This window comes from Canis lupus, chromosome 33 (assembly GCF_003254725.2).
Source record: "Canis lupus dingo isolate Sandy chromosome 33, ASM325472v2, whole genome shotgun sequence".
NCBI classification, from domain to species: domain Eukaryota; kingdom Metazoa; phylum Chordata; class Mammalia; order Carnivora; family Canidae; genus Canis; species Canis lupus.
This window is the reverse complement of record NC_064275.1, coordinates 23,368,487-23,391,505: the sequence shown is the minus strand read 5'-3', so window position 1 is coordinate 23,391,505 and position 23,019 is coordinate 23,368,487. Positions and strand designations below refer to the sequence as shown.

General features: G+C 40.9%; 1 protein-coding gene across 7 annotated transcripts in view; it reads left to right on the top strand.

Moving 5' to 3' along the window:
• The window catches only part of CD80 (CD80 molecule), a 31,309-nt gene that overhangs the window by 6,437 nt on the left and 1,853 nt on the right, over window positions 1-23,019 (top strand). Inside the window, exons 1-6 of one of the 7 annotated variants that reach the window (XM_035710126.2) lie at window positions 629-962; window positions 2,151-2,261; window positions 8,796-9,113; window positions 13,614-13,895; window positions 19,903-20,013; window positions 21,224-21,339. In XM_035710126.2, the coding sequence (XP_035566019.1) occupies window positions 2,162-2,261; window positions 8,796-9,113; window positions 13,614-13,895; window positions 19,903-20,013; window positions 21,224-21,324 (912 nt within the window). In that variant the 5' untranslated portion in view covers window positions 629-962; window positions 2,151-2,161 and the 3' untranslated portion in view covers window positions 21,325-21,339. Of the gene's footprint in view, window positions 1-617; window positions 963-2,150; window positions 2,262-8,795; window positions 9,114-13,613; window positions 13,896-19,899; window positions 21,340-23,019 lie in introns of those variants that run through there. The other 6 variants (XM_025476517.3, XR_007408046.1, XR_007408043.1 and 3 more) reach the window with 6 other exon arrangements.

Genomic DNA, 23,019 nt, shown 5'->3' with positions numbered 1-23,019 from the left:
AGTCCAGGGGTGGGGGGGGGGGGGTTTAGGGGACTACCTAAAATCTTCCTCACCCTATCCCTCGGTTCTGTCATTGTGCTCACCTGAGGTGCCCTCAACTTCGTCTATGACGCTCCTGTCCAACATGGCTGCTGGAAAGTCCAGTCTGTGAAGATAATAGAGGTGCAGTTAAGGGCCGTCTATTGAACTCAGCACTCTCCAAAAAGTGGCCACTACATACAAGGTAGACCGCCCACTCCTGCAGTGACATGACTGTTGAGTAGCAAGGTGGTTACTGGGTGCTAAAACAAAACTTGAGACCAACTTAGAAACAGCTGGTTCGGGATGCCTGGGTGGCTCAGTGGTTGAGTGACTTGCCTTTGGCTCGGGGTGTGATCCTCAAGTCCTGCACTGGGCTCTCTGCCTGGAGCCTGCTTCTCCTCCCTCTTCCTGTGTCTCTGCCTCTCTCTCCGTGTCTCTCATGAATAAATAAATAAATAAAATCTTTGGAAAAAAAGAAAAAAGAAACAGCTGGTTCACAGATTTCACAATCTAACCCAAAGCCAATGAGCCTGCCCCTCCCACTCTCCCACAGGCTGCTCTGCTCTTGAGACTTTTTATGAGAGATGGTGAGAGATGGTGAGGGAGGGGCTGTGTGCTTTGTCCTAGCCACACTCTCTGAGGTGGCTGACAAAAAGGGACAGCAGAACCAGCTTCCTCAAGTTATACATAACATCTACACATCCCCTGCTTTGACTTAAATACTGCTGGTAATGAACATCAGCTAGATCTTCCAGCGAGTAAAAGGAAGTTGGAAAGGGGATTGCCTCTGGTATATCACCCAAAGAAAAGCTGAGCAACTTGCCATTATTTTGGAGACAGCAAGAAAGGAACATCTCAGAACTGGGGCCTCATCCTTTGACGTTTTGTTTTGTTTTGTTCTAACACAAGAAAAAAAAAAAAGAGGAGTTATCCTTCAGCAGGTAAGTACATTTACTGTTATCTTCATATGGGATAGCTTGATAGGGATAGTTACCAACAACCCGACTGCTTTTTAAATAAACATACTATCACTTCTATCTTCAAGATGCATACTTCCAGAAGATCCTGCCTGGGGTCTCATTCTTACGGGGGGCTGGGGCTTCCCAGCTTGGTTGGTGAATCATCAACAGAGTTATGGCTCAAAAAATTCTGGTGAAGAAGCAAATGCAAACTAATCCTGATTAAAATGGAGTGTGGCTAATAAAATAGTCAAGTGTGGCTGGAAAATGAGCTCTGGGGTGGTTCCCAAAGAGGGGTCCTGAATGGCTTCTGAGTAGCATTGGACTATGTCTGTGGTGGCAACCTCAGAAGATCACAGTGGAGCACGACATTCATTTTCAGTTCTAAATTTTGTAAATTTACTGAAAAAAAAACAGCTTCCTCATGCGGTATACGTTATATAAATAAGTATTTTTTGTAATACATCTTTTCCCGTTTTACAAACAGATTTCTGTTGATTCAGATCCTCTGCCAGTTTAAGACGTATTCTTCGCATGGGGTCTTTAAGAATGGAGGTACTTCTTTTACGTTAATGTGTTGAGAAGGAAGTAGTTTTATAATTTCAGTCCTGCCTTGGACGAAATAGGATCTCACTGGTGCTATGTGTTTCTTGGTATGTTTTGAAGAGGTTCTGAATTTTGGCTAACTGCTATTGAGGACTCTTAAAATCCTCTGTCCTCTTACCAAAGTCTTATTGTCCCCATTAAGCAGAACAATTCCATGGGAGACCTGCGGTTAGTTTTGGGAACATATACAAAACAGGATCACCTCCTCGGAGTTCCCCCAACCTTTGCTTTGCCCTTGAGATTGTGTGGTTTAGAGAATGCTCAGATTAAAAGCTTCTGACTCATTTCAGGCAGACAACCAGGGAGCTTTATAACCCACATGAGGCCAACCTTCTTTCCTGGGTGATTTTAATTTTTTTCCTTTTCAAGTTGTGAAAATAAATCCACAATCTTTTATATTCAGGAGTTTGGAGACCCAGGTATACCATCCATGGTGTTTTTGCAAACATCATAGGAGAACCCTCTGTGTGAGGCAATTGAATTGTCTTCTGCTCCTGCGTGGCGCTTACTGGGAGGTACCCAGGTTTCACTTGGTTTGAAATTGTTTTTGTTCTCTACCCTAAGCAGCAGAAGCCATGGATTACACAGCGAAGTGGAGAACACCACCACTCAAACACCCATATCTCAAGGTCTCTCAGCTCTTGGTGCTAGCTAGTCTCTTTTACTTCTGTTCAGGTAAGGAACTTTCAGGAACTTGACTCAGTTTGCTGCTTCAGGGTTTAGGAGGTGGGGTTTTCTGTGTTGTCCCTCTCTGCCACCCTCCAGGCTGGGCTTCAAGGGCTGGATCCAGGGGGCTGTTAAGAAGAGTGGGGCTCATCCTGCTGAAGAATGGTTCTGACTTTATTTTTAAAGTCAAAACAAAAGATCTTCTTTCTGCTGATCAGCATGCCACCTTGTTTCTCCCAAGTAAAGAGAAGGCTTTGGCTTCAGCACAGCTTGGCTTCACAGCTCCTTGTCTTACGAGCTGCTCACTTGAAGTATGTCTGCACTGCAGGCATCAACCGGAATGTCTAAGTGTGAGGGACGGAGGAAGAGGGACGGGAGAGGAGTTTGGGTGCTGGATTACTGGCCTACAGTGGTGCTAGTAGTACATTTTCTGTCCTGGGCTGGAAAGCCTGCTATTTTACACGGCTGCTGAACCAAGAGAACCATGACTTAAGTTTTATAATTTATGCATCAGAAATTGTATATATTTTACACTTATATGACATTTGCAACAGTTCTAGTTTTCTTCTGGGAAGCTGGGGGAGCTAATGAATCTTCTGAGAGAGTCCAAAGAATTTTAAAATATTTAGAAAGAAATTTATACAGGCTTCCTAGAAATATGTGTGTATGGGGGGCGGGGAAAGTACCGATGAAAAAGAGAAAGAAAATATAAAATTAAAACTAGGGTTTTAGCAATTATACCAGGGAAATTAGTCAGGGGCAAGCAGAAGGAGATGATCTTTGAGCTAAAGAAAAATATTTAGGAAAGCACTTTGTCCTACAGCTACATTCAGATTTTATTATTTCTGTACCGAGTCGACAAACAAATCCATGAGCAACTTATGTTTGAACACCTACTATGTACTCAAAAACTGAACCTGGGATTCCGGCCCTCTAGGAGATTTGAGTGTGTTAGTTGAAGAAGGCAAAACTAACCTACAAGCAAGTGAAGAGCAGTGCAGTGTCTGGTCCTGACTGTGAGGGGCCAAGACCTGGACAGATGGGGCCAGGACGGGCTAAGGCAGCTGGCAGGCTTTATGGTGGAGGATGGGTGATGGTAGGAGAATTCTGGGTGGGGCAACAGCACAGAGGCACAAAGGTAAGGATGAGTCTGGCACAAGGGTTCTTTCTTTTGTTTACTCATATTAATTCAACAAATATTGAGCATTTCCTATGTGGAGGATACTTTTCTTGGTCCTGGGGACAAGTTGTGAGCAAGACTGACATGGCTTTTGCCTTCATGGAATTTACGGTCATTAGGAAGAACATGAAAATTAATCAAAGAAACACTCAAATGAATGTACGAAGGATGTACAGTGTCTTTCTCTGCCAGAGAAGAGGGTGGTTAGAGTGAGTTGGGTGAAGGCGGAAGAGCCACACACGAAAGAAACAGAGGAGAGGGGAAGTGAAGACAGTGGACATGGTGGGGTAAGTAGAGGCAGGGACCAGACTCCACAGTGCTTAAAGGCCATGGTCAGGAATCTGAATGTTGTCTGGAGGGCAGTGGGAAGCCGCGGAAGGGTTTTAAGGACTGACATGGTCTATACCAATGCTGCTCACACGTCAGGTATACATACCAATCACCTGGTATGTTGAAAGCAGTTTCCAGCACAGGGCAATGAGGAGAGGAGACTCAGTATGATACTATAATGGTGGATACGTGTCATTTTACGTTGGTGAAAACCCATTAGATGTATAGTGTCAAGAATGATCCCTAAAGTAAACTGCAGACTTTGAGTGGTAATGATGTGTTAATGAAGGTTCATTGATTGTCCCAAATGTACCCTCTGGCAGAAGATGTCTAGGGAAGGGGCGGCTGTGTGCACCAAGGGGATGGAGTATATGGGAGCTCTCTTTACTTTCCATTCATTTTGCTGTGAACCTAAAATGCTCTGAAATAAAGTAGGCATAATTTTTTGAAAAATACGTTTCTGCTAGGGTGGGGCAGGGAGGGGCCTAAGATTCTGCATCTCTAACAAGCCCTCAGGTGATGCCAATGCTGTTGGGCCACAGACCTTCGGTTTGAGTAGTAAAGCTCTGAAATGATGTTTGAAAAAAGAAGTGTTGCTAAAGCATAAGGAATGGCCTGTGGGGCTGCCAGAGGGATTGTGTAAAACCTGTCAGGAGGCTATCTTAGAGAGCTTTGACGAAGTGACTGGAGTCAGAGGGAGATGTGGAGACTGGAGAGTGTATGTGTGGTGTAGTCTCAGGGAGGGTTTGGCAGACTGGGTGCAGCTGGGAGCTGCATATGGCCTGTGGGAGGCAAGGCTGGGTGAGATCATGGAGGCCTTTGCTTCAGGGACAGGGATTTACCACACACCCTCCTCTCCTGGTCTGGGCCAGGAAGCTGCACTCCGCCTATCCCCACCCATTGCTGCCCAGGACAGGTGACCACTTTGTCCTGAAAAGGGAGGGGATGCCTGAACTCCTCTCCACTTCTGGTTTGGTCTGTGGAGGTAAAGACACTGGACTCACGTACTCCAGAAACTGGTAGTTATACAGCATAGGGTCTAACAGGTCGCTCTCAGGGGGGCCGACATGGGCAGCTTTCTCTCAGAAGTGGGGCATTTTCAGGGAAGCACAAGTCTAAGGGAAGGGGAGAGGCCTTTGGTGGTTGTGGGCCAGGGACACAGGAAAGGTGTTGCCTGCATGTCTATGGCATGAGGGAGACTGAGCCAGAGGGAAAAGAATGCCCCCAGAGTGTCACAGAGACTCTTCCTGTTGTCCTGTACTATCTGAAGGCTGCTAGCCAAGGGGTCCTATGAGCCACGGTTCTTGCTGTGTCCCTGAGCTTTTTGGAGACTTAAATACCATTTGGGGACATAAAGGATCAGATTTATACAGTGTGTATAGGCTAGGTCTCAAGAGGAGAGAAGTCAGAAGTGGTGCAAAAATCAGGTGACGGGTCTCAAATCTGTCAGCTGCTGGAGAGCAGATACCTATTCTCCTTGTTCTCCCAGCACCAAGCCCAAGGCTCACACAAACCCCATGGGTGCTGGTTAATCTCATGCAGAGCACTTAGAAGTGTCCCAAAGGGTCCCTCCCATTGGAGGGATATACACAGCCCATTAACAGTAGATCTCTAGATGATGGGATTGATTATAGATATCTTTTATGCTTTCCTGTATTTGCTATTCTATGAATTTAACATGTGTTTCCCATAGAGTCAGAGAACACCGTTATTTCAAAAGCACACTTAAGCCCCAGTGAGATAACACACATCACAGCACATGGGGATATGAGCTGCTCTGCCCAGCTCTGGGCGCTTGGCTCAGTCCAGTCATCAGCCGATTACCAGATTGATTCCGCCCTATCCTGGGTGCCATTCAACAAATCATGTGCTGTGAATGAGAGGAATGGCCCCATTTAAAAATCTGTATGGTGTTTTATAGTTAGCAAAGCACTTTTACATCTGGGTTTCATACAGTCCCCATGATAATTCCATGAAATCTTAGAGGAGAATGTATCATGCCCATTTTGCAGAAATTCCCAAGGAACCAACTCAATCAAGGTTATGATTCTAATGTGTAGCAGATGGAGCCAGATCTCATCTCCTAATGCCTAACCATGCATCCAGCAAATATTAATTGAGCACCTACTATGGGCCAGTCCTTATTCTAGATTCTGCAGGTAGAGCAATGAACTAAACAGATAAAGCCCCCACTCTCATAGCCTCAAAAGTAACTAGTGCTAGAGATGAGCTTGAAGAGAAATAAATCAGGACAAGGGACTAATGAGCAGCAGAATGGATAAGGTCTGGGAGGGGGTGCTGGTTAGGGAGAGTACCAGACAAAGGGGATCCCAGAGCAGAAATCTGAGGAAAGCAAGGAACTGGGCTGTGTGAATGCCTGGCGAGGGCACTGGTACCTGTCATGTGCCCAGGACAGCAGAGGCGTGTTATGTGGGCGGAATTCTCACACCCACTTTGCTAGGTGTCCCCATCTGTAAAATGGTGAAGCAAGGTCAAAATTCAGCTGGGTTTAGGCAGTAATACTCAGATTTCAGGGACCTGACTCTCCCCTTCAGAGCCACTGAAGCAGACCAAACCCTTCAGACAGCTTTCAGTTATCTGTAAATGCAGCAAGCCTGAGTATGGAAGCCGGGTCCTGGTGGAATTTCCAAACTGCTCAGAAGATTTTTTTAGTTCCTCTTTTCAGTCTGGTTCTTCTTCACCATGAGTGTGTGGTGAGCCGATTTCATATAGGAACATTAAGGATCCCATTGATTTTTACTGACCTTTAGAGGAACACCCACACTTCTCCTCAGATGGCTGGACAAAAACTCCTTAAGAGTCATCATTGAAAGTAGCTCATTTTCAGTTAAGATTCCTCTTTTGCTAATGTCAAAATCCGTTAGAAATTCTGGATTCTTTTTGGGTAGGAACCAACAGATCATAGGGAAATATCCTATTTAGAATCCCAGATAAATGAGCTGATTTCTGAAGTCGTATCTGCTTGGCCCATAGCAAGACCAGGGTCCTGTGTATCTGACATAACCCCTGAGGGCAATGAAAGGACCAGAGGGTAGAAGTTGGGAGCAAGAGTTGGGAAAGAGAAGAAAGGAAAGTCTTACAGAAGACTTGTATATACTCAGGATTTTTCCATTTATATCATTTAACTGAATTTAATTTTACAATGATCCTGGGAGGTACATATCATACCCTGAGGAATCAGATTAATTAGCAAATGGCTGAGCCAAGTCAATAGGAATCCATAGTTTATGCTCCTTATACCTATCAGCTTGCTTCTGCTGTATCTTTTTAAAGAGAGTTAGGGTTATTTAGCTATTATATGCTCCCCTTGAGTATATCTTTTCATGGCTACCCTTTTTTCAGATATGCTGCTTAAAGCTGGGGTTGGCAACATTTGGCACAAGTGCTGAAAGGGGTGCCTTAGATCATTCTGAGTTACTTTATATTGTTGTGAAGATACTGCCAGCACAAAACTCATTTCTTAAGTGAAGGCCTGAAGAATGGCTGTTGAGATAGAAAGGGGCTAGTGCTCCATGATCCTACCATAACGAGAGAGAGGAACTGGAGACTTGATCTCTAGATAGGGGACCCCTCCCAACCCCAGCCAGGGGATGCTGTGTGGCTCTGGGGGATGTGGGGCATGATGACACGATACTGTCCGGTGGGGGAGGCAGTGGCTACTTGTGAAAGATCTTGGGCTTGAGGGACTCTGCTTGTAGATCAAGCCCAGGATAGGAAGAATGACCAAAAAAATCAGAAGACAGAGTCTGACAGTGGGGAGTTTGGTGCTACCGACAAAGGCTTAGGAGCTAACAAAAAGATGGAGTTTGGATGCTGAAATGTTGGTTTTCTGAAATACACTGATAGGAAAATTGGCAGAATATTTTAAATGGGGGCCAACTGTTACATGGATTACAGATAGTTGAAAGAGATAAAGATGAGATATAGATAATTTAGGGTCACAGAAGAGGATAGAAATAGTCTAGAGGTGTAAACTATACCTTGTCTGGTGGGGATGAGGGGAGAATTCAGCCTGAAGTTATGAGGTCAATCCAGGTCTGGGAAGAAAAGGACTCTGTTTCTCAAGGCAGAGCTCAACATTGGGGTTTGGCTGGGGTGTGGGTGGTGTTGGCCTGCTGTTCTGGAACTTGGGCCTAAAAAATTGGGGAAACCAGTTAACTAGGAAAGTGGCCTGAAAGGTCTGCACCAGAAATTGTAAAGCTGGGGCAGCTTCCTAAGAACCTTCCAGAAGAACACCAAAATGAATGAACTTGGACATCCCTTCAAGATCTCACATTCTAGTGACTTCCATATCCCCCATCACGGCTGAGTACATTGTCTACCCATAGTTGGCATTCATGTGCTAGGTCTCTTAAAGTCCTTCTTCTGGGACTAGTGGACCTTCTCCCCCACTGTCCATAGACATATGAATAGAAAAGAAGATGTGATATATATATATATATATATATATATATATATATATATATATATATATATAATCATTTGCTTATTATTCCTTAAAAAGGAAGGAAAAGGATTCTGGCACATTCTAAACCATGAATGAACCTTGAGGACACTATGGTAAATGAAATAAGCCAGTCATAAAAAGAAAGTGCTCCATGATTCCAGTTATATGCAGTATCTAAAGTAGTCAAATTCATAGAAACAGAACATTGAGTGGTGGTTACCAAGGGGTTGGGGGGATAAAGAAAGGAGAGCTGTTTAATGCATACAGAGTTGCAGATTTGTAAGATGAAAAGATCTGGAGATCTGTTTCTTAACAACGGGAATATACTTAACACCACTGAACTGTACACTTAAAAAATGGTTAAGATGGTGTATTTTACAATTTTTTAACCACAATAAAAAAAAGCACTGGGGACTAAAATTATCAAAATCAAACTGAACTCTCTGATCATGCATAGCCACTAGATACAACACCCTGAGTTCTGTTATTGCCAACTCTGAATTCCTGCTTGTGCAGGACTCCATATTTAATAGACATAAAATCCTTTCTGTTTGCCTCTCCTTAGGCATCATCCAGGTGAACAAGACAGTGAAAGAAGTAGCAGTACTGTCCTGTGATTACAACATTTCCACTACAGAACTGATGAAAGTTCGAATCTATTGGCAAAAGGATGATGAAGTGGTGCTGGCTGTCACATCTGGACAAACGAAAGTGTGGTCCAAGTATGAGAATCGCACCTTTGCTGACTTCACCAATAACCTCTCCATCGTGATTATGGCTCTGCGCCTGTCAGACAATGGCAAATACACCTGTATCGTTCAAAAGACTGAAAAAAGGTCTTACAAAGTGAAACACATGACTTCGGTGATGTTATTGGTCAGAGGTCAGTGGGATTTTTCTGATTTACTATAAACTGGCAGATTCTTGATGCCCTTAAAGATATATTCCTATTGATTAGGTTGAAAATCTTACCAAAGAGGGAGGTATCTTCGTTTAGGGTTAAATAAATCTGTAGTTTTACAATAAGCCCTAACTGATTCTCAAGACATCCTGGAAGTATCTATTAGTGTGCATTTCTTGCATTTTGACCATCCAAATTCATTACAGTCATCCTGGCATTAGAATGACCTATAGTGCCTTCTGAATCATAAAGGGATACACTTGATTTAATGTAGCTGTACTATTAACTGCACTTTATCCAGTAATACATTCTGTGAAAGTATATTGAAAGGTATAAGAATAATGCAGGCAGAAATATTTATCAAATAGTAACTGAATGCCTATTGCTATGGCTATTATACTATTTATATTTATTATTATATTTGAAGCTCTCATCTAATGGCTATTCCTACAAAGTTAGACACCAGAGGATTGGGTACATAATTTATGTCATGGGAAAGAAGGATAATTCATAAATCAAAGCCCTGCTTCTATATCTACTGCGACAGAAAGCATTTCTTGGGTAGGAAGGAGCCTTGTGTTTATCCCAGGTGATAGGACTAGTGGTTACTAATATACCTTGAGCCCTTGCTGAGAAATGATAGCCCTTGACCTTTCCCCCATATTTGAAATTTAACCACGTTTCATTTTCTTCCTGGACACTTGGGCCTTTAGTGGAAACCGAACTTATTATTTAATAAAAGATGATCATTAACCTTGATAACAGGTAATGTAAGTGGATCCTTGGTGAATTCTTCACTACTCTTCCCTGCTTTGTTCTTCAAAGAACAAAGCTATGTTGAATCTTTCACTATAGCATCCAAATCACACCTAAAGCTTAGGAGGTAAGCCAGTTACATGGGATTACCTTAAACCTCACTCTGTGTATTCCCTACTCATGGAGAGAACAATGATTATGTGATGGTGTGATTTTAGGGGTTCTACAAAGCCCACCCTGTCCAAAATTCTGACCCACATTGAATCCTAGAATTCCCACCATTATTGCTGGAACTGTTACCAAATGCTGACAGTTTCAGCATTTTCTCCCCCTATAAGATCTCTGTTAAAAATGAAAATGTTACCTGGGGGGATAGCAACACAAACATATTAACCTATATTAGTTAATTGCATTAGATATAGGCAATCCTCTAACAATGCCCAAAAGGAAGTAGACTCAGGACTATGTACATTTTGATAGAAAGATAAAGAATAAACCCCAAGAGGGAGAAGCAGAATTTCAGGAAGGGCAAGCCCTAGTAGCAGACTACAGCAGGAGACCGAGGACAGCTAAAAGGGCAACACAAGAGTGCTGGGGGCCTTGAAAGGGCCAGGAGGGGCTGGGCACCAAAGTCAGGTGAGTGAAGACAAAAAGGGAAACTTGGCCTGCTTAATTTGACTCAGAACCAACCAATTCTGATTTTTCTATTTGCATCTATTACAATAGTGCTTCTGTTGTGTTAAGGTCTCTAAGACTCCCTTGAGGATCTTGTTAAAACACAGATTCAGATTCAGTAGGTGTGGGGTTGGATCTTGGATTCTGTACTAACAAACTACCAGGTGATGCCTGTATGGCTGCTGAGGACCACAGTTTGAGAAATAAGAAATTAATCACTTATTTGCTTAGGATGATCAGCTGTCCCATTTTGCTAGGGACTGAGAGGTTTCCTCAGACACCTGAGACTTTCACCAGGTTTGGCACTGAACAAGTTGGTTTCTCTACATTTGCTAAAGATTGCAAAATGATACAATCAGCACAGCAGTATATAAAAGCCTCCATTAACCAGCATTTGGGGAACTAGCTATCCTAGTTAACAGGTTAACTAGGGTAACAGATTTTTACCTTTCTAACACACGTGCACCTTTTCCTTTCCTAATAAGATATTTTTACCCTACCTATTAGGAATGGTGAAAATGTAGGTTAATGCATTAAAACGAGACACAAAGGAGTAATTCTTTGCTAGTTTAGTCTCATAAGGCCTTAACTGCTGTTACTTGACATGGATCATCTCACTGAAGGAATAGAAGACAGCTAAGGCTGTGCTAAGCCTTGCCAGACCTTGCAAAGATGGTTTCTAATATACAGAATATTTTAAAATAGTCTCGTGGTTAAGTATCTCTCAAAAAAGCAGACACAGAAATGAACGTGAACCATAATTTAGGATATGGGTTACTTGGATTTGCTATTCCAGGCTATATATAATACATAACGTTGTTGTAAGAAACAAAGGGAATATTCTTTCCTAAGATTTTATTTTGTGGGCCTTGAACTCACAACCCCGAGATCAAGAGTTGCACGCTCCACTGACTGAACCAGCCAGGCACCCCACAAAGAGAATATTCTTTCTTGATGTCAGCTACCACTGTAATGATTTGATCTTATAAGACAAATTGCAAGAGTAGGAAATGTCAGCTAAAAATGGCTCAGGAAAATGTCAAACTTAATTTAGAGACAGGATTGATTCAAAAATGGTGACTTCACCTCCTACCAAATGCAATTTTTTCCTTTTCCTGGCAGTTTTGTCACTTGTCATAACTTCCCCTTTCTCTTATTATTCACAGTGCTACTGGGTGGTTTTGGAAGTTTTCGCTGGGCAACTTGATTTAAATGAGGGCACTCATCTAAGAGAGTGCAAGTTTAAGACCCACTAACTCAGTCTATTAATTAATCTGCTCTGTGTCCGGCTCTGTGCTTCATGATTTCTATTAATGATGTCATTTAATCCTTACAATTCTGGAAGGCCGGTATTATTATCCCTATCTTACAGATGAGCAAACTAAAACTGAAACTGATTAAGTAATTGGCCCAGAGCTAAAAGGCAAAACTGGTCTTAAAACCTGTTAGATCTTGGCCAGCCTGTGCTTCAAAGGAAATCTTTATTAATTATGTATGTATGATTCACAGTTGTTCTTTCAAAAACCCCCAACTTTCTACAAAAGCTCAATCCTCATGAATGGCCTCGGCTTTGCATCATATGTCTTGTGACATGACATCCAAGTGGTACAATTTGTTTGCACTATGAAGCTTTCAAAATAAATTCTTAAAAAAATGTTGGTGACCATTATGCTATATACTAATCTCTCTGTGGAACTCTGAATTGTAAAAAGAAATCTAACTGGATGGGATGAAGTATGCGGGGCTTGGTTCCCCACACACAGGCTGAGAAGCATAAATCTCTTTAAGCCTAAGAATAAGGGAAAAAGTGGGTTCGGGAGCTTTTTCCTGTGTTCTCGGTAGTCATTTTCACTATGATTTATTGTGTTTACATTTTAATATCTTATTGGGGGTCAAATATACAAATGCAAGAGTGCCTCAAGTATCTTGGAGGAATGCTAGGAAGACCCCTCTGTCCTCGTAATGCACACAAGAATAGCAAAGGAGTCAGTAGAGTGGTTGAGATTATAGGCTCAATATTATGCAGTTTGGACAGAGGTTTATCTTACTAAAGACTACCTTTAAAAAAGGAAGGGAATCCTAAGGAAAAATTTAGAGTAGTGGTTATCTCAAGTGTGGGAAATAGGGGAGACAATGAAGGTGAGACCAGATGAGTAGATTTACATCAGATACAGTCAATGTGCTAGCTTTCCAGTTGAATGGTGGGCTCACAGGTGTTTTTTAGCATATTAATTCATAAATAGATAAATAAGAGAACCACTTTGTATACGTCAAATATTAGGAAGAGAGAAGAAAAGAAAGACAAGGGAAGGGAAGAGAAGATAAGAAAAGAGAAGGATATAGTATCAGAAAAACTTGAATTCGCTTCCCAGTTTTGCCATTTACTCATTGTGATTTCTTTCTACTTCAATTTGATTATTTATAAAATGGAAACCATATTAGGTTAAATCAAATGAAGTTGTTGATATTTGATCTTTCTTTTTCTTTTTTTTTTTTTTTCTTTTTTTTTTTTTATTTTTTTTTAGATATTTGATCTTTCTTGATGTACATCTGCTTTGTAGGGTTGTTGTAAAGATGAAATGAGGTAGGGTCCAAGATCTAACAACATCAAGAACTCAATACATTTGTCTGTTTTTCTCTTCATCTCTTACAAATCCCAAATACTATGCCACTATTTATTCACAGAGATCTACCTCTTTCTCTAAGTGCCCTTCTACCTGCATCAAAAGTGATGAAGAATTGGGGCGCCTGGCTGGCTCAGTTGTAAGAGCATGTGGCTCTTGGGGTCATGAATTCAAGCCCCACATTGGGTGTAGAGATTTCTTAAATAAATAAAAATCTTTGACAAAAAAAGTAATGAAGAATTGACATACCCAATTCAAACCAAAGTAATCTTTGGCTTACACATAACTATTAATGATTTATGGGAAGTTGCAAATTATATCTAATTTTATTATTCCTATTAAAGCTAGATAATTTATTTTTTTAAAAAGCCCTTGCCCAATCCCCACCCCAGTATAATATGTACTTATATCCTTTTTCTTTCTTAAGCTGACTTCCCTGTCCCTAGTATAACTGACCTTGGAAATCCATCCCATGACATCAAAAGGATAATGTGTTCAACCTCTGGAGGTTTTCCAAAGCCTCACCTCTCCTGGTGGGAAAATGAAGAAGAATTGAATGCTGCCAACACAACAGTTTCCCAAGACCCGGACACTGAGTTGTACACTATTAGTAGTGAACTGGATTTCAATATAACAAGCAACCATAGCTTTGTGTGTCTTGTCAAGTATGGAGACTTAACAGTATCACAGATCTTCAACTGGCAAAAATGTAAGTAACATTGTTCTGAGGAGTTTCTACTGTGTAAAATCTAAAAAGAAAATAACTCAGCCAGATACATTTTGGAATTATGTATGTTAACTTTGATAGCATTTCTTGTATTTTTAGACCCATAAATGATAATGAAGTGATATTGTGACTTGTTAAGGTCACTGTACAGGTATGGCCATAATGTTACTAATTTTATTTCCTTTAATAAACCTTCTAAAACTGAGACATCCAAAAAAATGTTCTCCATCAAGTAGTCAGCAAGTATTATAACAATATTGTTGATACTGAAAGCACTAAAATTTGTCCTTCTTTTGACTTTCCCTCAGGGTTTTGGTACTTTCTTTTTGGATACCTCCTTCCCGTCATCCCATGGCATCAAATCGTTGCCTTTTGTGGGTGAATGTGCCTTTTAGAAATTACTGGTTCAAAAAAAAAAAAAAAAAAAAAAAAAGAGAAAGAAATTACTGGTTCAGGGACGCCTGGGTGGCTCAGCGGTTGAGCGTCTGCCTTTGGCTCAGGGCCTGATCCTGGAGTCCCGGGATCAAGTCCCACATTGGGCTCCCTGCATGGAGCCTGCTTCTCCCTCTGCCTGTGTCTCTGCCTCTCTCTCTCTGTCTCTCTCTCTCTCATGAATAAATTAAAAAAAAAAAAAAAAAGAGTTACTGGTTCATTCAGAACCAAATCTGGTAAAGAAGGTAAATGACAAACTACTTGAGGACAAAGCCTGAAAATAGAGGACATTTTCCCCAAATACCATGACCAAATACTTTGCCCTACAGATAGTAAATGTACAGAATTTTCTGTGCCTAAGAGATGAAATCATTTGAAAATGTACAATGGAATAAGTTGAGCTTATATTAATTTATGCATGTTGAACCCAAAATGGGGGAACACAGATACTTGAAATAAGTGTCTAACTTGTGGGACTGATTGTATGAAGACCACCAGGCCTCTCCTCCACCCCCCAGACCCACTCTTAACAACACATTTTGTGGCTACATAGTAATAAACAATATACTGAATTTTATATATAGTGGCACATGGATATATAATATATAATATACAGCATGTCTTTCTCTTATCTGTACTTGTAGTAGAAGAGATATTTTAGATGGTCTAGCAGATCATTCTAGTGAATGATTTGCTCTAGGTCTTTCCATCTTGAAGTGGACTTGTTCATTATTTTCTCCAGTTGGTAATGAGATAAATTTCCTGGGGAAATTAGTTCAAATACAAACACAATTTTGACATGATTTTTAAATGTTTATTTATTTATTCATGAGAGACACAGAGAGAGAGAGAGAGAGAGGCACAGACACAGGCAGAGGGAGAAGCAGGCTCCATGCATGTAGCCTAACGTGGGCCTCAATCTCGGGTCTCCAGGATCACACCCTGGGCTGAAGGTGGAACTAAACTGCTAAGCCACCCAGGCTGCCCGACATGATTTATTAATAGCCCAAACTCATTTCTTTCAGTCATCTTTTATGTGTTCTAAAAAATTTATAAAAATGAGGTTGGAATCATGTAGTTTATTAATTCAGCATTAATTTTCACCTTACTATCATTATTTAATCAATTTTAGATTGTCATGAGTAAGGTAGGGATTTGCACACAAAATAGTAATAGCAGCAGCTTCAATCATCTTATTTTGGACATTATATTTGGAATATGAGTGTATATGATATTTTAGGAAAGGAATTGGCAAATATTTTCAGGAAAGGGTCAGATAGTAAATACTTTAGTCTTTGTAGGTCATATGGTCTCTGGCAAAAACTCAATTTTGCTGTGATAGCATGGAAGCTGCAATAGACAAGACATAAATGAAGGATATGGCTGTGTTCCAGAAAAATTTTATTTTTTTATTTTTATTTTTTGAAAAATTTTATTTTAAAAAAGAGGCAGTAGGCCAGGTTTGGCCTGTGTACTGTAGTTTGCTAACATATAGTAAACAGAATGTAGCCCATTCAAATAAAAGAATGGAGCTCTTATTTAAAGATGATTTAGACACCCAGTTTTAATCTTTTCCCTGATATGCCTTCTCTCAATTCTTCCCTCATGCTAAGGATGAACAATATCCCTTTTCAGTCTAATGAAAAATACTAGCTCTTTGCCCTACATTTACAATAGTTAATGGAAAGATGATTAAGTGTATGGGTTTATTCATTTCTTTGTTCATTCAATCTTTATTAGTTATCAAGTAGATACCAAGCATCTTGCTAGGTATGATAGAGAGCTTTAATATATAAATACTTCAAATCTCATTAATTGAACTACAGGCACCATTTTTTCCCTTTTTTTTAGGGGTGGGGAGGGGCAGAGAGAAAGGGAGAGAATCTTAAGCAGGTACCACACCCAGCGTGGAGCCAGACATGAGGCTCGATCTCAGCTCTCACCACCCTGAGATTGTGACCTGAGCCAAAACCAAGAGTCAGATGCTTAACCAAACTGAACTGCAGGCATCATTTAGAGTCTAAAGCAAATAATGCATTTGTGGGTGGTCAAGAGCTGGCTGCATAAACAAAAATTAGGTGTATAGTTCATAGCAATGTTACCAGACATGTGAGTAAAGCTTTATATAAATATATTTACATAAAAATATTTACATAGGGGCACCTGGGTGGCTCAGTCAGTCAAGCGTGACTCTTGATTTCAGCTCAGGGCATGATCTCAGGGTGGTAAGATGGAGTCCTGTGTCCAGCTTCCTGCTGAGTGTGGAGCCTGCTTAAGATACTCTCTCTCCCTCTCCCTCCCTCCTCCTGCTCGTGTGTGCCTTTTCTCTCAAAAAATATTTATATAAAGCTTTATATAAATAACCACTCAAAAAAAACCCCCAAATTTATTAATTAAACAGATTTGGTCCATGATATTTTTAGTCTGGGCCTGCCAAATTGGTTAACCCTTGATATACTGGAAGACGCATGTGTGTGCAAGGGAGTGAATCAGGGAGTCCTACTCATGGTGCATCTAGTATGCTATATGTGCAGATGTCCCCACATAACTCTGCAATTAGAATTCTGAGTCTGTTCTGTGGTGCGTTATTAGGTTCCTAGTTGGCATCATGACAGAGCCAGTTTGTCATTACTAGTTCCCCCTTCTTTCTCTCAAACATATATCCTCTTTCTAGGCTGAGGGAGGCTTGAGGATGGGAGAATGGCCTCTGAGAGGAAGGCAGGAATGAGTCAGAACCTGTGACACTTTTAGACTCACAGTATAATAGCGAGAGCCTCCTTGTCATTCTGGTCTGTAGAGGCCACTTCTGGTGATCACTCACCTTCATGCAATGTGGTGTTTTAGAGGAAAAGAAAAAAAAAAAAAAACTTTCCTTAGTCTCTAAGTGGGAGGTGCACTAAAGTCAAATATGCATTTTAGAATAATCACTGTGGCACAATGTGTAGGAGTTAGTAGAGCCCAGGAAACCAGAGGCAGGGGACAGAGAGAGAGAGAGGGAGAAACCAGAGGCAAAGGGACCAGAATGGAGACAACCAAGTGGGAGAGAAGAAAAAAATCTAAACTAAGGCAGCTGCTGCATGGGATTTTGGGAAAAGGAACCAATTGCAGAGTATCCTGAATACAAAGTAGAAAGTCCATAGAAACCCTTCACTCTTATTTGGGTAACTATGGTATTGCTGTTCACTGAAATGGGAGAATATAGATGGAAGATATGCTTTGGAAAGAATATAGTGAGTTCATTTTAAATCAGGTGGAAATGCTGGCATCCATCCATCTAGCTGGCAGCTAGAAAATCAAACCTGGAGTTCAAAAATACAGGAGACAACAAATGTTGTAAGGATGGGGAGAAAGGGGAATGAATCGTGTCACTTACACTGTTGGTGGGGATGCAAACTGGTACAGCCACTCTGGAGAACAGTAAGAGGTTCCTCAAAAAGCTAAAAATAAAATACCCTATGATCTAACAATTGCACTGCTAGGTATTTACCCAAAGGATACAAAAATGCACATTTGAAGGAGTACATGCATCTCGATATTTATAGCAGTAAATATATATGACAATCCATTGAATACTACTCATTCATCAAAAAGAATGAAATCTTACCATTTGCAATGACATGGATAGAGCTAGAATGTATTATGCTAAGTGAAATAAGTCAATCAGAGAAAGATAAATGCCATATGATTTCGCTTATATATGGAATTTAAGAAACAAAATGGATGAACATATGGGAGGGGGAAAAGAGAGAGAGAGGGAAACAAATCACGAGAGACAACTACAGAGAACAAACAGGGTTTGTTCAGGAGGGAAGGGGTGGGGGATGGGCTGGGTGGGTGATTGGTATTAAGGTGAGCACTGGGTGTTATATGTAAACAATGAACCACTGAACTCAATTCCTGAAATCAATGTTGAACTGTACATCAACTAACTAGAATTTAAAAGTAAATAAACAAACCCAGTACTTTCTTTGTGACAATGCCTGTGCAATATTTAAAGTAAATCAATCTGTAATTAAAATGTGCATTTTAAATAAAATGTATGTGTCTAAGGGGGACAAAAAGAAATGAGATCAGAAATATGATATATGGATTTAGAAATCAGGTGGTATTTTAAACTTTGGGTGTGGATGATGACATCACCCGAGAAGCTTGGGGCCAGCGAGAGGAGAATGGGACCACAGACAGAACAATGGGAAGCAGCAATATTTAAAGAACAAGAAGAGGAAGAGCCTATGAAAAAAACTGAGTCACAACAAACAGAAACAGAAGAAAGTGCTGTCATAGAAGTCTAAGGAGGAGGAAGTTTCAGCTGGGCCAAATGCTGATGAGAAGTCCAACAAACTAAAGACCAAAATTTATCCTCAACGCTTGGTAGTCAGAAAAATGAAAAGCGCTTAAGTTAGTAAATGTTCAATATTTATTTGTAAACTATTCCAGAGAAATCAGAAGATGAGCTGCTAATATTCAGTCTGTGCCCGGGGCCCTTTCTTCAGATGCTGTTTGTTGCTAACTATTCCTCAAAGGGGTTGAAGAATAAACAATGTAGCTGCTGCTCCTAATCAGGAGCAACAGACAGCAGTCCCATATATCTGTCTACTCTCCCCCCACATCCTTCCTTGTATCCCCTGTGGTCTCTCCATTCCCTGTGCTCAACAGCTGAGAGCCAGTTTTGCAGAGCTCCCTTCCAGGATGACCCCACTAACATTTAGCCACATTTACTCTTAGTTCTTTGTTGGCCTCTTCTATCTTTCCAGAAGCTTTAGGATGGATGGTGAAAATTAAATGTGCATCTGAAAATGAATGCAAAATAGCTCCTGTAGCTTTAGGCAGCTACTGTAAGGATGGTGTATATGTGTGTTAAAAGAATATACTAAAAGAAAGGGAAAAGGCATGACAGAGAGAAAAATAAGATATAACATAATGTTCTAGATAGATCTTATTTTTCTGTCATGCCTTTTCCCTTTCTCTTAGTATATTCTTTTAACACACATACACACTATAATTAGTAATACATAGTAATATCAACTATAAAAGTGAGATGTAAATACAAGACAAAATATTTTTCATTTTTATTTTAGAAAAAGAGAGTGCACACACGAGCAGGGGGAGGCGCAGAGGGAAAGGGAGAGAATCCTTAAGCAGACTCCCTGCTGAGTGCAGAGTCCCATGTGGAGCCCAATCCCAGGACCCCAAGATCCCCGGAGTGAAAACCAAGAGCCAGCTGCTTAGCTTAACCAACTGAGCTACCCAGCAGCCCCAAGAAAAGAATATTTCTAAAGTTATCTTCTTAGGATCTCTTTTATGCCAACTTAATTCGGCAAATGCAAAAGTTCAAAATTTCTTTTTCACTTTTGATATCTGACATTGGATATTAGTTGCCCATAAATATGTGTCTGATCAAAGAGTTCCGCAAGAAAAATGCTAGCAGCTGCCTAGTGGAGGGCTGAGCAGAGAAAGAAGTGAAAAAAATACTCTCTACAGTTGTGTTAATATAAAAGGCATAGAATACGGTAGCTGGAAACACGTTAGAGCTGACACTGTTCTTTTCCCTCAGCAGTCGAGCCACACCCTCCCAATAACCAGCAACAGCTCTGGGTCATCCTGATCTTAGTAGTAAGTGGTGTGATTGCTGTGATCACTGCCATTACAGGAGGCTGCCTAGCCCACAGTAAGTACTATCATGCTATCATTCTGACCTCAATTTCTGGAAGCCCAAATTCTATTGGTATGTGTCAGCACTTCTCTGAGGTTTTAGTGTCTTCTTTACTTGTCTCACCAAGTTCTACTCATTCACTGGACAGGCATTTCAAGGACACCTACTATGTGTTCAGTTCTCTCCTAGGCACCAGAGTGACTAACAATGACTCAATGCCCCCAAGACACATTCTACTTTAGTCCATTTCCCCCCCCCCCAACTTTATATTTTCTTGGAAGCGCTGGGGCTTGCAAACTAATTTGAAAACACTTCTGATGCAAAGTGGTATTCTAATATTTGATTTTCAAGTGAAGGAAAGTCAGAACGACAAGATTTGAGGTCAAGAATCATTTTCTTGAAGGAAGGTAAGATGCACTGATGACACTGAGAAATTACATGGCCACAAGTGATTTTACCAATTCTCAATTCCTCAGAATACATTTTTGGATAAGATAAGGAGTGGCTGAGGAAAGAAGAGATATCTAGGATGTTTTCCCTACAAGTTTAAATTTTTGGCCTTACACATATGCTACCCTCTATCTCTGTACTTAAATGAAGAGGAACTGCTAGGCCAGAGCTGAGGCCATAGTCACCATGAAGAGGCACCAACCTTTCTTGGAGTAGAAATCATGTACGTTGAACAAAGAAAACTGGAAGACCACCACCAGCTGATTTTCCCAAACTTCTGCACAAAAACTGTCAAGGCATAGGGAAGTCACTAAAACTCTTTGCTACCAACAACCCAACCCCACAGGTAGGGTAAAGAGGTCTGGTGGTTTGAGGATGTTTTTGATACAGACTGCCCAGCCTTACCCATCGAACTAGATTTTTTACTCTTAACACTACTGACTTTTGGGACCAGATAAGTCTTTGTTTAGGGTTCTAATCAGTGCATTGTAGTTTACTTAGCAGCATTTCTAGGCTCTACTCACTATATGCCAATAGCACCCCTGCCTCAGTTATGACAACCAAAAATGTCTCTATTACATTACAAATGTCCCAGGAAGGGGTGGGTGCTGGGCACAGTTAGAAAAAAAAAAAAAAAAAAAAGGAAAAAAGAAATCTTCCTGGTTTAAGAACCACTGATCAAGTTGTAAGCCAGTGAAAGCTTGCTGAAATATATGGGCACAATTTTGGGGAAACTCACCTATCTAAATCTTTATTGTTTGTGCGTGTCTTCAAGGATCTGCTGCAAGATGGAGACAGAGAAATAGGAACAAAGAGGACATGGACCTGGAAAAGATGTCCCCTATAAACATAGGATCTGCCCAAGCATCTGTATGAGCAGAACATCTGGAGGTAACCTCTAGCTTTTCTCTACCAGAATGGAATATAATGAGGCACAGTATTTTCTTCCACTCAGCACCAGATTAAACTTTTACCTACTACCGCACCTTCTCAAAAACCTAGTTCAGGTTACTCTACACAGATGATTGAGATCTCGCCTTTCTCCCCACAGAGGATTATAACCTCTCACTTTGCTCTGCCATTCCACCATGTTGAAATGTCCCCTTCCTGTCAGTCAACTCAGTGTCTGTCCTTATCTATAAAACACTACTGTAAATTCATCTTGAAGTAATATTCGTGGCCCAGCTGCTTATTCTGATCATTCCTTTTCCCCCTGTATCCCTCACTACTGATGGACACAGATTAGGGTCACTTACTGGTCACTCTGTACCACCCTGATCAGTAATGTCCTCATTGGTCTCTCTGCCTCTTACAAACAGAGTCATCCTACTAAACCAGTAATAGGCAAATTTCATAAAGAATCCCTTCTCTACGTTATTTTCCCACTCAAAAACTCAGAAGAGACCCCAATGCCTACAGGAAAAGTTTCAAGACTTTTAACTTTCCATATTTCAGTTGGTCTCTTCAGTATAAACGTTCTCAGTTCTTTGAACTACTCTCCACATGGTAGTTTCCAGAAGCCTTATGTGAACACCCTAGATGTCAATAAATGGGAGTCCAAAACTTTATAGATATGGTCTAATTCTACATATCTGAAATGTTCTGTTAAGGAAGCCTAACATAGCAGCAGCTTTTTTGAGTCACACTATTAACTTATATCAATTTTGTGTTATTCTAAACTACCCAGGCCTTTTCATGCAAGAGAAACATTGGAATCCAAGAGACTGATACTAGGTCCAGGGTGGTTTATAGTCTCCATAAACAGTTCCTTTTTGACTTAAGAAGCTAGGGTGAAAATGCATAAGAATTGAGTCTGCAATTACCTTTAAAAAATAAAAGGAAATGAAATAAAACATCTGAGACTTATATAATAGGTAATGTTTTACAAAAACATTTCATTTTAGTCTTATAAAAATATCTGTGAGCAAGATCTTTATCTCCATTTTATAGGAGAAACCTGAGGCTCCCTCCCAGAGGTTGAGTGGTTTGCCTAAGGCCAGGCAGGGAAGGAACAAAGCCAGGACTCAAACTGGGTATTAAGACCGGTTTCTTTCATGGCACCATAGCAGCCTAGGCACGTTTCCCCCATAGTAGTCTTCATTTCCTATCATGTTTTCTTTTCAACTTCTTCAGGAGGCCCTTTCAAGGATGTCTGCCTCAGTTCTGCGATTACCTAGAACTTCCCTGACTTTCCTTGTTAATAGTCCTTTGCTCAGTCAGCTGGTACCTCATATTGAAGCCATGGGTCTGGTCTTCTACGTGGCCGTCTTGTACAGTTCAAGCAGTGCTGCCTTTGAACTGCTGGAGTATTGCTATCTCTAGTACACAGCATTCCGTCCTGGGGTTATTTTCATGTACCATGCCTTATATTCTTTTTTTTTTTTTTTAAGACTTTACTTATTGATGAGAGACACATAGAGAGAGGCAGAGACATAGGCAGAGGGAGAAGCAGGTTCCATACAGGGAGCCCGATGTGGGACTCAATCCCAGGACTCCAGGATCATGCCCTGGGCCAAAGGCAGGTGCTCAACCACTGAGCCACCCAGGCTTCCCTATATTCTTTACTAAATT